The sequence below is a fragment of the Pelophylax lessonae genome (genome assembly GCF_965119305.1).
Source record: "Pelophylax lessonae genome assembly, chromosome: 3".
Taxonomy (NCBI): domain Eukaryota; kingdom Metazoa; phylum Chordata; class Amphibia; order Anura; family Ranidae; genus Pelophylax; species Pelophylax lessonae.
This window is the reverse complement of record NC_138770.1, coordinates 375,936,465-375,952,322: the sequence shown is the minus strand read 5'-3', so window position 1 is coordinate 375,952,322 and position 15,858 is coordinate 375,936,465. Positions and strand designations below refer to the sequence as shown.

The following is a 15,858-nucleotide window of genomic DNA, read 5'->3' as shown; positions in this document are numbered from 1 at the left end:
TATATATATATATATATCATTGCCAATGCCCAGTGCACTGCCCATACTCCACACAGTATCAAAAATAAAGTGACATGTGCTAAATGCAGTGAAAATGATTCCCACAATGTAAATTCACATAAAATATGACCATAAAATCACAATAAAATAAGTTATGAAATAAGTTAGGTCAGGTGCAAGTTGAAGTCTGTAAACTTTATAACGAAAAGTCCATAAATGAATTCCAGTGTGCAAAATCTAAGAAGTGCTTGTCACTTGTCAGATGCTTCCACCTCCTTCAGTGCTCAAGTGACCCACCAACACTGTTATTATGGTGGATAGCCTCTCACCTTACCACTGGCACTGCACTGGTTAAAAAAGCCGTATATATTTAATTATTTCTCATAAGAAGGTCCTCATAAAGATATAAGATGATGAACTTCTTAGTAATGGCGGGATGGGGACACGCACTTGTAGCCGCTGTGATTCCCCAATGTATAACATGTAAAAGGAAGTGACAGCCAGGAGATCTAGTGCTCACTGTTACAACAATACCTCTTTAATATAGATAATAAAATGAAAATACACTCACAAATGTAGTAGGCTATTAGCACAATCCACAGCCTCGCTCGCGGACATGATGAACAATTGAACAGGCAGTTAAGACCGCACTGGAGGAGCCGTGCTGCCGTGTCCCCGCTCGAGGTCTCCGCCCCCTAAACACGTTGCGTTGCTTCACTCAGTCTCCACCCCTTAGGGCCCTTACTGAGTGAGGAAGTGGGACTCGGAGCATCTTTCTTTATGAGGAGGACCTTGCCATTTCAAATATATAAAATATTAAATATTATATTATATTTATATATACACACAGCTTTTTGGAACCAGTGTTACTGGTAAGTAAGGTGAGACTGTGTCTGCTATCCATAAGTGTTGGTGGTGGTCACTTGAGCAAATGAGCACTAGTGTGAAGGACAGGTGAAAGCATGTTCTGACAAGTTCTTATGAGAAATAATTAAATATATACGGCTTTTTGAACCAGTGCAGTGCCAGTGGTAAGGTGAAAGGCTATCCACCATAATAACAGTGTTGGTGGGTCACTTGAGCACTGAAGGAGGTGGAAGCATCTGACAAGTGACAAGCACTTCTTAGATTTTGCATACTGGAATTCATTAATGGACTTTTCGGTCTAAAGTTTACACACTTGCACCTAACCTATTCACAATCACAACTTATTTTATTGTAATTTTATTGTCATATTTTATATGAATTAAATTTACATTGTGGGAATAATTTGCTCTGCATTTAGCACATGTCACTTTATTTTTGATACTGTGGGCGATGAATAGAATATATATATATATATTGCAGGCACTTTATTAGCATTTAGCACGGCCACTTTGTTAGTAGTTTTTGATGCACTTTTCACTTTAAGCGCTGTACCCCCATTTGTAGGTTTGATGAAGCTAGCACATCATTGAGCGAATCAAGCAATTAAGAAGACTGCGCGTACTCCCGTTCTGCCTTTTGATCAGCTAAAAAGATGGACGAACCAAAAACACCACCTTCCACCCCTTCAACTTCAAGTGATCGTCGTGGCTGTGAGAGTGAGGAAGGAGACCACCCCTGGCCCTACTTAAAGTCCATGTTCTCATATGTTGGAGTGAAAGATAATTCATATAGAATGAAGTGCTTACTCTGCCACCTGAAAGGTTGTGAAATAATGGCCTTCAAAAATTCACCGTCAAATTTGAAGAAACATATCAAGGTAAGTTACAAATATCAAAATCACACCAAAATCACACCAGCTTGAGCTATCAGTAAGCCCTTTTGCTAACTAGCGACATGCTGCGGTGTTCACTTAACGTTAAATAGCTGGCTATCATAAATAAAGGCTATCACGCAACGCGTTGAATGGTGTTTTTGACCCATCACTAATGTCAACTTTCTCTTATTTTATGACATAGCCTACTGTTGCCAAAAATAAATCGTAGAGCATGTCTCCGTTGGTGCTGCTTAATTACACACCCATTTTTATAGTGTAGTATTGTTTTATAGGTTAATGCTGGTAGTATAGATTGACACTGACATAAGTAATGCAGGAGTTTTCCTACATTGAAATGTTTTTGGCGGCCGCCAAAGCCCATTTTTTTTTTTAGTAAGAGTGGTTAGTAAGATTTAATCTTAGTGTACTACAGTATTTTCAGGTTATTTATATGACAACGTGTAGAAAAATTACCTAAAAAATAATTTAGCCTAGTTTAGACTGGAGTGAGGTGAAAACAGAAAAAAAGTGCAAAGCAAGTTGTTGTTAGCTAGCTGTTCCTTTTATTCAATTGTATATGGTAGAAAATTAGACTATTAGTCAAAATAAACTTTTTGGTAATGAAAACAAAGTGCTGACAACAAACAAAGCATCTCAACTTGTCTGCATGCATCTCAAGTGGTCTTCGCCCACTCCTGTTTCTCATGATGCATGGTTGGTTGTATCAAGTTAGGCCTACAGGGTTTTGCAAGTAATTGCAGAGAAGTACTAAAGCAGAATCCATGAAGGATCTTTGGTTATGGGGTTTCTTGCTTAAGTTTTTTTTATATAGAATTATGGTGGATATTATGTTGCTCAGTCAAGTTATAATTCTGTGAAGGTAAAACTATATATTTTTTTTGTCTCTTTTTAGAGCAAGCATGACTGCCACTTGAGTAGATACGAGGAACTCACATTTGCAAAGCGAAAGAAGAAGACTGTGATTCCCTCCCCTTCCATCAAGCAGGCCACATTAATGGGTAGCTGGAACATGATGCCTCAGAGATCCATCGACAAGGCAATCATGAAGTATGTTGTCTGAGGACTTCAGCCTTTCAACATTGTAGAGCAAGTAGCTTTCCGCGATTTTGTGTTAGACCTGGTGCCAAATAGCAAAATAATGACAAGAATCACACTCACATCTATGATTGATGATGCTGCCAAACAGATGAAGATCAAGATTATTGAGGCCATGAAAACTGTTGACCACATTGCGACAACCACTGACTGCTGGTCAGCCAGGTGACGTCGTTTCATTGGGGTCACAACTCACTGGCTGGACCCGGAAAGTTTAAAAAGGTGCTCAGTGGCCCTGGCCTGTAAAAGATTAAGAGGCTCTCACACTTTTGACCTTCTGGCAAATGCACTTAATGATATCCATGCTGAGTATGACATTCGGGGGAAGATAGTCAGAACAACCACGGACAATGGCTCTAGCTTCATTAAAGCCTTCAAAGTCTTCGGTGAAGATGGAAATGCTGGTGCTTTAGTTCAGGAGGAAGAGGAGGAGGAATAAAAAGCAGACAAAGATGAGGAGGAGGTAGAGTTTGTCAAAGTATTTTCACTTTTGGATGAGGATGATGGTTTTGAGTTCCAGCTCCCGAAGCACCAGAGTTGTGCATGCCACATGCTTAACCTAATAGCCACTGCCGATGCCAGCAAGGCAGTGTCCAATGACGCGTACAAGAAATTATACTACTCAACATTTGCCAAGTGCAATGCACTTTGGAATAAATGTTCAAGATCCTCAACAGCAGCTGAAACTGTGTAAGATGCTTGCTCCCTCCAGCTTGTGTGACCAAATGCAACAAGGTGGAACTCTGTGTTCATGGCTGTGGAGAGACTGCTCGGGATAGTGAAAGAAAAGGGAGAGGCAACAATGAGAGTTTTCTGCACAGATTTGAAGGTTCCAATGTAAGTTTAAAAATGTTTCATATGGTACTCTTTCTGTTCAAACTCAATTCTGGTCTATATTGTCTACTTATACAACATTGAATTGAATGATTAACATTGAACGATGTACCAATTCATTGGATGATAATCATCCACATGATCCACATCCAATCATGTAGCAATGCTGTTTTTTGTCTCTTATTGTTTATATGTTCTTGTCTTCGTCACAGGTTTAATCCAGCTGAACTTGCATTCCTGTCAGAGTATTCTGCTGTCATGACTCCAGTCGCCCAAGCAACTTACATTTTGCAAGCTGAAACCAATGTCCAGATGGGGTGGCTGCTCCCAACCGTCAAGCTCCTGAAAATCAAGCTGAACAGGATCAAGCTGCCGCTGAAGTACTGCAAGCCGCTTGTGGATGCCTTGCAGGTGGGCATTCAGAATCGCTTTGGCCCTATGATGGAAGACCCAGAGCTAGTGGCCGCTGCTATTCTGCTTCCAAAATTCAGGACAAATTGGACACAGAAAGATGAGACAATCAAAATAGGCAAGAAATATAGTATATGGGTGTGTTATTTGTGTATTTTACCAATTTGCAATCACGAAGTCACACATACAGTACCGCTCAAATATTGGGGATTACTTTTATTTATTTTTTTTATATGGAAACACACATGAGCTTGTCCTGCATAGAAGATATTGCAAACATACCTATAAACAGGGCATTATGATGTTAGAGTGAGAAATGATGTGGTATGGGAGACTTCCTCTTTAGCACAGTAGTATGGCATTGGCAGCCAAGCCTTCATGTCTAAGGTTTGCCAGGCTGTAAATGCTGCAAAAGGCTTTTTGTTTAAGGGAATTATTTGAAGTATAAAGTCGTCATTTCCATTAAAATCATTTACTGACAATGTCATCATGTCAAATCTGGGGTTACTGTCATGATGGGTTGAAACTATTATTATTGTTTATAAGTTCCACCATAATTCTATATAAAAAAACTTAAACAAGAAACCCCATAACCAAAGATCCTTCATGTATTCTGCTTAAGTACTTCTATGCAATTACTTGCAAAACCCTGTAGGCCTAACTTGATACAACCAACCATGCATCATGAGAAACAGGAGTGGGCGAAGACCACTTGAGATGCATGCAGACAAGTTGAGATGCTTTGTTTGTTGTCAGCACTTTGTTTTCATTACCAAAATGAGCTATTTCCCAAAATGAAACTTGGTGGATTCATAAATTAGATAGCATGGCAAATAAAGGGTTAAACGTTGAAATTGATATAAACTGTTTTATTAATGATTTTTAACATGATATTTTAAAAAAAAATTTAAGATTTACATATTTTATGATAATTTTATAACTTTTATAAATTTTTAATTGTACATCCAGCCTGTAATCATTGATCTCTGCCCCTTACAACATAATCTATTTTTAGTTTTGAATATTAATGTATATATATATATATATATATATGAATATTTGTGAATACATGTATTGTGATAATATGTATTGGAATCGCTCATGAGCAATCGAAAGATGTATGAGCTAGAATTATACAAAGAGTAGTCCTTGAACTGACCAGGAGAGGGCTATGTTGAGAACCCTCAGGATATAGTTCTATATGATTTTGAAAGTTTAACCAGAAGCAAAGTTCAAAGAATGTTTACTAATAAAAGTATCCACTCCAACACAATAAGAGTAGTTAATTCCTAGGAGTAAATGTATCAATCTACATATTAGATACAAAGTAGGAGTGGGCATTCAGCCTATATAACTCAGTGGTACGCTCTGAATGATAGCTACAGATGACGCTGTGTCTTACAGCGAAACGCGTCTAGCGATTGGTCGAGCTAGTACCACGTGACCTCCGGCCGGGGAACTGTTTGCTGCGGGAGCAGCTAGCCGCCGTGCCGCTCTGTACATTGCATGTGTTTTTAAGATGTTTGTGAGTATACACACCTATGATTTTCTTGAATAAATGCTGTTTAAAAACGAGCTTCACTATGATCGGCTTTTTCTTATGAGGAAATCGGGGATGGATCTTCATATTACAGCAAGAGACCTTATTGCAAGTGGAGAAGTTATAGCATAGCAGCTCCTACATGCCTGAAATTAGCTACTTGGCAGTGAGTAGATAACCAAAGGGGGAAACCCCGAATAAAGCACGGATTTCACATTCAAGCACTTGTATGATTACAAATGAAAGGATTCACCACATCGCAATGATGTACTAATGGACATTTATTATTTATCATCTAGTGCACTTTATGAATTTTCTTTGAAGTTTGTGATTTGATTTATATATTTATTTATTATAAGCAGCGCTGCAATCACTGTTTCACATATCAAAAGAGCACCAGTACTTTTTCACTGCAGCTAGCAGCTTTATAAAATTAGCACATTGATTAGCACATATTTAGCACAATAGCACTTTATCCACAAGCGCAGGGTACCCACAGTTTTATACATTTTTAAAGTTTATTAACTTTACCCCCCAGCAGCTATGGAATTGTTTGATTTTATATCAAAAAGGAAAATAAACACAGAAGAAATATTCTCCAGCAATCCCACATCATTGGACATAGGCCAAAGTTGTAAAGCACTCAAACACACCCTTGATAAGCAAGTAAGGGTGTGGTGGGATATTACAACATTAGAGCAATATATTAAAGAAGGTATGACACCCAGAAGACTACGTTGGGATTTGGCCCCCAATGATGGTCTAGATAATAAAGAACTCAACGAAAGTTGGTATATAGGGTTGAGCGGACACCTAGATGTCCGTGTTCGACGGGTTCGGCCGAACTTTAAAAAAAAGTCCGGGTCCGTGTCCCGGACTTTTACCGAACTTTTCCCGGACACCGAACCCCATTGAAGTCAATGGGGACCCGAACTTTAAGGCACTAAAATGGCTCTAAAACACCAAAGGAAAGGGCTAGAGTGCTGCAAATGGCAGCAAAACGTAATTAAGAGCATGGCAAGTGCTCTGCAAACAAATGTGGATAGGGAAATAACTTAAAACAACAAAAAAAAACAGAAAAATAAAACAATGTTCTTCTTCATCTCTGAAGGACGAGGCCCATATGGAGTAGGAGGGAGGTTGAGGTGGTGGTGGATGTGGCGGTGACATAGGCGTGCGCACAGGGTGTGCTGGGTGTGCCTGGGCACACCCTAATCACCTAGGGCACATAGCATTGCCAGTGAGGAGATGGGAAAGATCTCCCTGGGACCTGCTCTGCTCTATTTCTCCTTGCCTACAGGTACATGGCCCCGATACATTACTCTCCCTGCTGGCAAACACATGCATGTGTATTTCAACTTTGGGGTGCACACCTTAATGCAATAGGCTGCGCACACCTATGGGCGGTGTAGGTGGAAGCGGCGGTGGAGGAGGACCAGGGCCGGATTAACAGCATCATGGGCTTGGTGCTGAGGATTTTGAAGGGCCTTAAGGGCCGTGCCTTGCCATGCACCCAGAGGAGGAAGGGTGCAGCCATGCATGCCTAATTCAACATGGGATGCTGTCTCTGAAGCCCATAAACACATCCATGCATCGCCAACTGTCCCTCCTTGTCCGGCCTTCACGCTGTGTGGGGAGGTTCTGAGGGTGCTGCCTGGGGAAGCGAGCATAGAAGCCAGACTTCTGTGTTTACAAGTGACAGAAGAGCGGTAACAGTGAATATGGCCAACCCGGGGCCTATATAAAAGGTAGGGGCCTGGAGCTGCAGCTCCAATAGCCCCTACATTAATCTGGCCCTGAGGAGGAGGACGAGGTAGCCAACACTGCTTCTTTTCAAAAATTTTAAATGAGGGTACACCCCAAAAGAGTGAGAAAGAGCAAAAATGGAACAATGGGTGGGTAAGGTCGGTATCCATTGCTATTCTGCATAAGGTACGGAAAAGTCCTGTGGGATCCATGCCTGGTTCATTTTAATGAACGTGAGCTTGTCCACATTGTCTCTGGACAGGCGGCTGCGCTTGTCTGTTATAACGCCCCCAGCCGTGCTAAATACCCGTTCAGATAATACACTGGCTGCAGGGCACGCCAGCACCTCCAAGGCGTAAAGGGCAAGCTCAGGCCATGTGCCCAATTTGGAGACCCAGAAGTTGAAGGGGGCAGACCCGTCATTCACTACATGTAGGCGTGTGCACACATACTGCTCCACCATGTTGGTAAAATGCTGCCTCCTGCTAAGACGTTCCATCTGAGCTGCTGGTGCTGCTGTTTGTTGTGGCGTGCTGACAAAGCTTTTCCACATTTCGGCCATGCTAACCCTGCCTTCTGAGGTGCTGGCGGTGCCCTGGTTGCGTTGGCGACCTCCTCCTCCTCCTCCTCTGCCTTGTGCTTCCACTGTGGCCCCGCTGTCAGATGGGAATGCCAGCAGCATGGCGTCTACCAGCGTGCGCTTGTACTCGCGCATCTTGCGATCACGCTCCAGTGAGTGAATTAAGGACGGTACGTTGTCCTTGTAACGGGGATCCAGCAGCGTGGCCACCCAGTAATCAGCACAAGTTAGAATGTGGGCAACTCGGCGGTCGTTGTGGAGACACTGCAGCATGTAATCGCTCATGTGTGCCAGGCTGCCCAGAGGCGACGAAAGGCTGTCCTCTGTGGGAGGTGTATCGTCCGTGTCCTCTGTATCCCCCCAGCCACGCACCAGTGATGGCCATGAGCTGGCCTGGGTGCCACCCTGCTGTGAACATGGTTCCATCTCCTCCTCCAGCTCCTCCTCCTCCTCATCCTCCTCATCCTCCAGAACTGTGCCCCTGCTGGACAATTGCGTCCCTGGCGTTTGCGTGTGCAGGAACCCACCCTCGGAGCCCCTTGCGAATGACTGCCCTGAAAGCCTTGGAAATGTTACCTCTTCATCCTCCTCCTCCTCCTCATCCTGTGCCACATCCTCTTCCATCATCGCCCGAATTGTTTTTTCAAGGAGGCATAGAAGTGGGATAGTTAAGCTGAGAACGGCGTCATTGCCACTGGCCATGTTGGTGGAGTACTCAAAACAGCGCAACAAGGCACACAGGTCTCGCATGGAGGCCCAGTTAAATTAAATAGCGGAATAGAAAATATGATCCAAAAAAAGTGTATGTATATCACACGTACACAACCACACTGGGCCCCAATTACTATTGTTTGTACCCCTAAAAGGCTAGATGAGGAGTAGGGGGAGTATGGAACAGGCAGCACCCTCAAATCTTCAGAAGTATGAGATGAACCCCAAAAACTTGGAAAGGTGGATCTCTCTCACACGTACCAACACAGACTATCCCCCAATTTAACTGATCCCCAAAGGTTTTTGATTAAATAGCGGAATAGAAAATATGATCCAAAAAAAGTGTATGTATATCACACGTACACAACCACACTAGGCCCCAATTACTATTGTTTGTACCCCTAAAAGGCTAGGAGTAGGGGGGTATGGAACAGGCAGCACCCTCAAACCTTCAGAAGTATGAGATGAACCCCAACAACTTGGAAAGGTGGATCTCTCTCACACGTACCAACACAGACTATCCCCCAATTTAACTGATCCCCAAAGGTTTTTGATTAAATAGCGGAATAGAAAATATGATCCAAAAAAAGTGTATGTATATCACACGTACACAACCACACTAGGCCCCAATTACTATTGTTTGTACCCCTAAAAGGCTAGATGAGGAGTAGGGGGGGTATGGAACAGGCAGCACCCTCAAATCTTCAGAAGTATGAGATGAACCCCAAAAACTTGGAAAGGTGGATCTCTCTCACACGTACCAACACAGACTATCCCCCAATTTAACTGATCCCCAAAGGTTTTTGATTAAATAGCGGAATAGAAAATATGATCCAAAAAAAGTGTATGTATATCACACGTACACAACCACACTAGGCCCCAATTACTATTGTTTGTACCCCTAAAAGGCTAGGAGTAGGGGGGGTATGGAACAGGCAGCACCCTCAAACCTTCAGAAGTATGAGATGAACCCCAACAACTTGGAAAGGTGGATCTCTCTCACACGTACCAACACAGACTATCCCCCAATTTAACTGATCCCCAAAGGTTTTTGATTAAATAGCGGAATAGAAAATATGATCCAAAAAAAGTGTATGTATATCACACGTACACAACCACACTAGGCCCCAATTACTATTGTTTGTACCCCTAAAAGGCTAGGAGTAGGGGGAGTATGGAACAGGCAGCACCCTCAAACCTTCAGAAGTATGAGATGAACCCCAACAACTTGGAAAGGTGGATCTCTCTCACACGTACCAACACAGACTATCCCCCAATTTAACTGATCCCCAAAGGTTTTTGATTAAATAGCGGAATAGAAAATATGATCCAAAAAAAGTGTATGTATATCACACGTACACAACCACACTAGGCCCCAATTACTATTGTTTGTACCCCTAAAAGGCTAGATGAGGAGTAGGGGGAGTATGGAACAGGCAGCACCCTCAAACCTTCAGAAGTATGAGATGAACCCCAACAACTTGGAAAGGTGGATCTCTCTCACACGTACCAACACAGACTATCCCCCAATTTAACTGATCCCCAAAGGTTTTTGATTAAATAGCGGAATAGAAAATATGATCCAAAAAAAGTGTATGTATATCACACGTACACAACCACACTAGGCCCCAATTACTATTGTTTGTACCCCTAAAAGGCTAGATGAGGAGTAGGGGGGGTATGGAACAGGCAGCACCCTCAAATCTTCAGAAGTATGAGATGAACCCCAAAAACTTGGAAAGGTGGATCTCTCTCACACGTACCAACACAGACTATCCCCCAATTTAACTGATCCCCAAAGGTTTTTGATTAAATAGCGGAATAGAAAATATGATCCAAAAAAAGTGTATGTATATCACACGTACACAACCACACTAGGCCCCAATTACTATTGTTTGTACCCCTAAAAGGCTAGGAGTAGGGGGGGTATGGAACAGGCAGCACCCTCAAACCTTCAGAAGTATGAGATGAACCCCAACAACTTGGAAAGGTGGATCTCTCTCACACGTACCAACACAGACTATCCCCCAATTTAACTGATCCCCAAAGGTTTTTGATTAAATAGCGGAATAGAAAATATGATCCAAAAAAAGTGTATGTATATCACACGTACACAACCACACTAGGCCCCAATTACTATTGTTTGTACCCCTAAAAGGCTAGGAGTAGGGGGAGTATGGAACAGGCAGCACCCTCAAACCTTCAGAAGTATGAGATGAACCCCAACAACTTGGAAAGGTGGATCTCTCTCACACGTACCAACACAGACTATCCCCCAATTTAACTGATCCCCAAAGGTTTTTGATTAAATAGCGGAATAGAAAATATGATCCAAAAAAAGTGTATGTATATCACACGTACACAACCACACTAGGCCCCAATTACTATTGTTTGTACCCCTAAAAGGCTAGGAGTAGGGGGGGTATGGAACAGGCAGCACCCTCAAACCTTCAGAAGTATGAGATGAACCCCAACAACTTGGAAAGGTGGATCTCTCTCACACGTACCAACACAGACTATCCCCCAATTTAACTGATCCCCAAAGGTTTTTGATTAAATAGCGGAATAGAAAATATGATCCAAAAAAAGTGTATGTATATCACACGTACACAACCACACTAGGCCCCAATTACTATTGTTTGTACCCCTAAAAGGCTAGATGAGGAGTAGGGGGAGTATGGAACAGGCAGCACCCTCAAACCTTCAGAAGTATTAGATGAACCCCAACAACTTGGAAAGGTGGATCTCTCTCACACGTACCAACACAGACTATCCCCCAATTTAACTGATCCCCAAAGGTTTTTGATTAAATAGCGGAATAGAAAATATGATCCAAAAAAAGTGTATGTATATCACACGTACACAACCACACTAGGCCCCAATTACTATTGTTTGTACCCCTAAAAGGCTAGGAGTAGGGGGGGTATGGAACAGGCAGCACCCTCAAACCTTCAGAAGTATGAGATGAACCCCAACAACTTGGAAAGGTGGATCTCTCTCACACGTACCAACACAGACTATCCCCCAATTTAACTGATCCCCAAAGGTTTTTGATTAAATAGCGGAATAGAAAATATGATCCAAAAAAAGTGTATGTATATCACACGTACACAACCACACTAGGCCCCAATTACTATTGTTTGTACCCCTAAAAGGCTAGATGAGGAGTAGGGGGAGTATGGAACAGGCAGCACCCTCAAATCTTCAGAAGTATGAGATTGTGTTCACTGTACCCCACAAAGATTGAGTTCACTGCACCCCACAATGATTGTGTTCACTGCACCCCACAAAGATTGTGTTCACTGCACCTCACAAAGATTGTGTTCACTGTACCCCCCAAAGATTGTGTTCACTGCACCCCACAAAGATTCTGTTCACTGTACCCCACAAAGATTGTGTTCACTGCACCCTAAAAGGATGTTGTTCACTGCACCCCACAAAGATTGTGTTCACTGCACCCTAAAAGGATGTTGTTCACTGCACCCCAAAAAGATTGTGTTCACTGTACCCCCCCAAAGATTGTGTTCACTGCACCCCACAAAGATTGTGTTCACTGCACCCCAAAAAGATTGTGTTCACTGTACCCCCCAAAGATTGTGTTCACTGCACCCCAAAAAGATTGTGTTCACTGTACCCCCCAAAGATTGTGTTCACTGCACCCCACAAAGATTCTGTTCACTGTACCCCACAAAGATTGTGTTCACTGCACCCCAAAAAGATTGTGTTCACTGTACCCCCCCAAAGATTGTGTTCACTGCACCCCACAAAGATTCTGTTCACTGCACCCCACAAAGGATTTTGTTCACTGCACCCCAAAAAGATTGTGTTCACTGCACCCCAAAAAGGATTTTGATCACTGCACCCCAAAAAGGATGTTGTTCACTGCACCCCAAAAATGATTTTGTTCACTCCACCCCAAAAAGATTGTGTTCACTGCACCCCACAAAGATTGTGTTCACTGCACCCCAAAAAGATTGTGTTCACTGTACCCCCCAAAGATTGTGTTCACTGCACCCCACAAAGATTCTGTTCACTGTACCCCACAAAGATTGTGTTCACTGCACCCCAAAAAGATTGTGTTCACTGCACCCCAAAAAGGATGTTGTTCACTGCACCCCAAAAAAGGATGTTGTTCACTCCACCCCAAAAAGATTGTGTTCACTGCACCCCACAAAGATTGTGTTCACTGCACCCCAAAAAGATTGTGTTCACTGCACCCCAAAAATGATTTTGTTCACTGCACCCCAAAAAGGATTTTGTTCACTGCACCCCAAAAAGGATGTTGTTCACTCCACCCCAAAAAGATTGTGTTCACTGCACCCCAAAAAGATTGTGTTCACTGCACCCCACAAAGGATTTTGTTCACTGCACCCCAAAAAGATTGTGTTCACTGCACCCCAAAAAGGATGTTGTTCACTGCACCCCAAAAAGGATTTTGTTCACTGCACCCCAAAAAGATTGTGTTCACTGCACCCCACAAAGGATTTTGTTCACTGCACCCCACAAAGATTGTGTTCACTGCACACCAAAAAGGATTGTGTTCACTGCACCCCAAAAAGATTTTGTTCACTGCACCCCAAAAAGATTGTGTTCACTGCAGCCCAAAAAGATTGTGTTCACTGCAGCCCAAAAAGATTGTGTTCACTGCAGCCCAAAAAGATTGTGTTCACTGCAGCCCAAAAAGATTGTGTTCACTGCAGCCCAAAAAGATTGTGTTCACTGCAGCTCACACACAGAAAAATGGATGTGGATCACTGACACCTGCCTATCTCCAATCCCACACCACACAGCAATATCGATTGTAGTTTGTAGAACACAGTTTCCCTAAAATTCAGCAGACTCTGTCCCTAACAGGATTGAGAAGAGATCGTAGATCAGGATTGAGTGCAGATTCACCCCACCCCCCACACAGCAATATCGATTGTAGTTTGTAGAAGACACTGACCCTATAATTCAGCAGACTCTATCCCTAAAATGCCTACAACTCGCCCTGCCTAAACACTCCGACCTGTCCCTCAATTCTATCCGGACACAAATGTTTTTTTCCTGCCTATCTTTCCCTAATCAGCAGCCAGCACGTTGATGTGTGCTCTGTCCCTGATATAAGCAGCATAATGACGCCGCTGCGGCTGCCTCGAACTTATAAAGACTTGGTCACATGCTTCAGACGGCCAATCACAGCTACTAAGACATTTGCAGGCATGGCTGGGATGGCTTAAGGCACACCAGTTAAACGATTGTTGATTGGCTGTTGAAAGCCCGCCATGAAAAGAGCGCCAAAGCATGCAAAACCCGGAAATAAAACGACCGAACACGGATTTTTACCCGAACATACAGTAAAGTGTCCGTGTCCGTGTTCGGGTACAAAAAATCCAATTATTCGGTACGAACACGAATAATACAGTCCGTGTTCGCTCAACACTATTGGTATACCTTTTTTAATACCTGCGAACAAAAATTGCTGGATTTGATTTTAATCAGATGGAAAAACAAATTAAAAATGCTGGAAAGCAAGATCCTAAATTTAAAAGAAACACTCCAACCACATGCAAATACGAATGAATACAAAGATAGAATGAAAAGTATACAAGAATTCATATCTAAATTAGACAAAGATACACAAAAGAAAAAAATTAAAACATTTCAAAGAGATCTAACTGATTATAAGGCAGGAAACATTTATAAATGGCAGGAATTAATGGAGGAGGAGATCATTATCTCAAGGGACTCATCACCAGAAAGGGAAAGTGTCTCATCACCTTTCCCTTCCAATACTCCAACTCCAAGCACTTCACGAGTTAACAAAACCCCCCAACATTATGTGGATTCACCTCAGTACAATGTACCCACACACAATAGGTTTGATCCTATTTACCAACACTCCCCATCCCCAAGACAAAGAGGTCCACCTCCCTATTACCAGCAAGGGTACCAACATCAACCTCCCTATCGGGGGGATTTTTGGAACAGGGGACAGGGCAGACCCCCTTGGAGAGGCAACAGAGGGAGAGGCTCATATTGGGGTCCACCAAGGGGCAACCCTTATTACTGGAGACCCAGAGGTTACCACCAAGGACCTCCTCCACATCAAGGACCCCCACAGCCACAACACACCGAAAGAAAAGAGGATGTAGAGGGGGGAAAAGGAAAAAGAAAAAGGGACAATTAGGAGCGGGCATATACAATTTGAGTAGTGTAACCTTTACAGATGAAGAATTACGTATTCTTGATCTAGGACTCAAATATGCCCCCCCCAAAAATATAAACAAATTCCAGGCGTTTATAGATCTACATAAATTTGTAAGAATATTAAATATTAAAAAGTTTTATGCAAATAAAATGAATGACAACGCAGACCCTCCACCAGAAAATGAAATTTTACATAGTGGTCTTAAAAACATATCAACGTTTAACCCAAAAAATAACAATAATCAATGTTTAGATGTTTTTAAACTTATGGTGCAACAAGATATCGAAAATATATCAATTCACCCAATCCCTGGGAGCAAGAAATTGCAACAGAACATAGAATCTCTTGGAAAAAAGAAAAATATAGTAATAAGGCCAGCGGATAAAGGAGGGGGAATTGTGATTTTAGATAAAAAACAGTATATGGATGAATTGGACAGAATAGTTAATGATAGTGAGACGTATGAAAAACTAAAAGGCAATCCAATAAACAAACATAAAGCCACACTAACCAAGAAAATAAAGAAGGCATACAAAAATGACATTTTAAATAAAAAAGAAATGAAATATTTGGTACCGGAAGCTCCAAAGATGCCAATTATATACCAGGTACCAAAGATCCACAAAAATCAGGATAAACCGCCCGGTCGACCGATTATAAATGGAATAGAATCAATTTTCTCAAGAGTAGGTGAATATTTAGATTTTTATCTCCAACCTTTAGCACAAAAAACAACATCCTACCTCAAAGACAGCAAAGATGTGTTAAATTATATAGAACATTTGCATGTTACCGAAAATACAATTCTAGCCAGTGTGGACGTAAATTCACTTTACACTAATATAAATCAAAAAGACGCCATGGCAGCAGTGAAATGGGCTTTGAAAACAGACAAGCAACTACCTCCGTCTCAAATCGAATTTTTATTAGATATTTTAGAATGGGCCATGTGCAATAACTATTTTTGGCACTCTAAGCACTTTTATAAG

The 15,858-nt window shown here is 42.1% G+C and overlaps 1 protein-coding gene across 1 annotated transcript in view; it reads left to right on the top strand.

Moving 5' to 3' along the window:
* Window positions 1-1,513: 1,513 nt before the first annotated feature.
* Window positions 1,514-15,858, top strand: part of LOC309550543 (uncharacterized protein) — a gene marked incomplete at its 3' end in the record, with an annotated part of 57,262 nt that continues 42,917 nt past the window's right edge. The window contains exons 1-3 of the mRNA XM_082250897.1: window positions 1,514-1,744; window positions 2,655-3,694; window positions 3,904-4,220. Of these exons, the coding sequence (XP_082107023.1) occupies window positions 3,609-3,694; window positions 3,904-4,220 (403 nt within the window). The 5' untranslated portion in view covers window positions 1,514-1,744; window positions 2,655-3,608. The remainder of the gene's footprint in view (window positions 1,745-2,654; window positions 3,695-3,903; window positions 4,221-15,858) is intronic.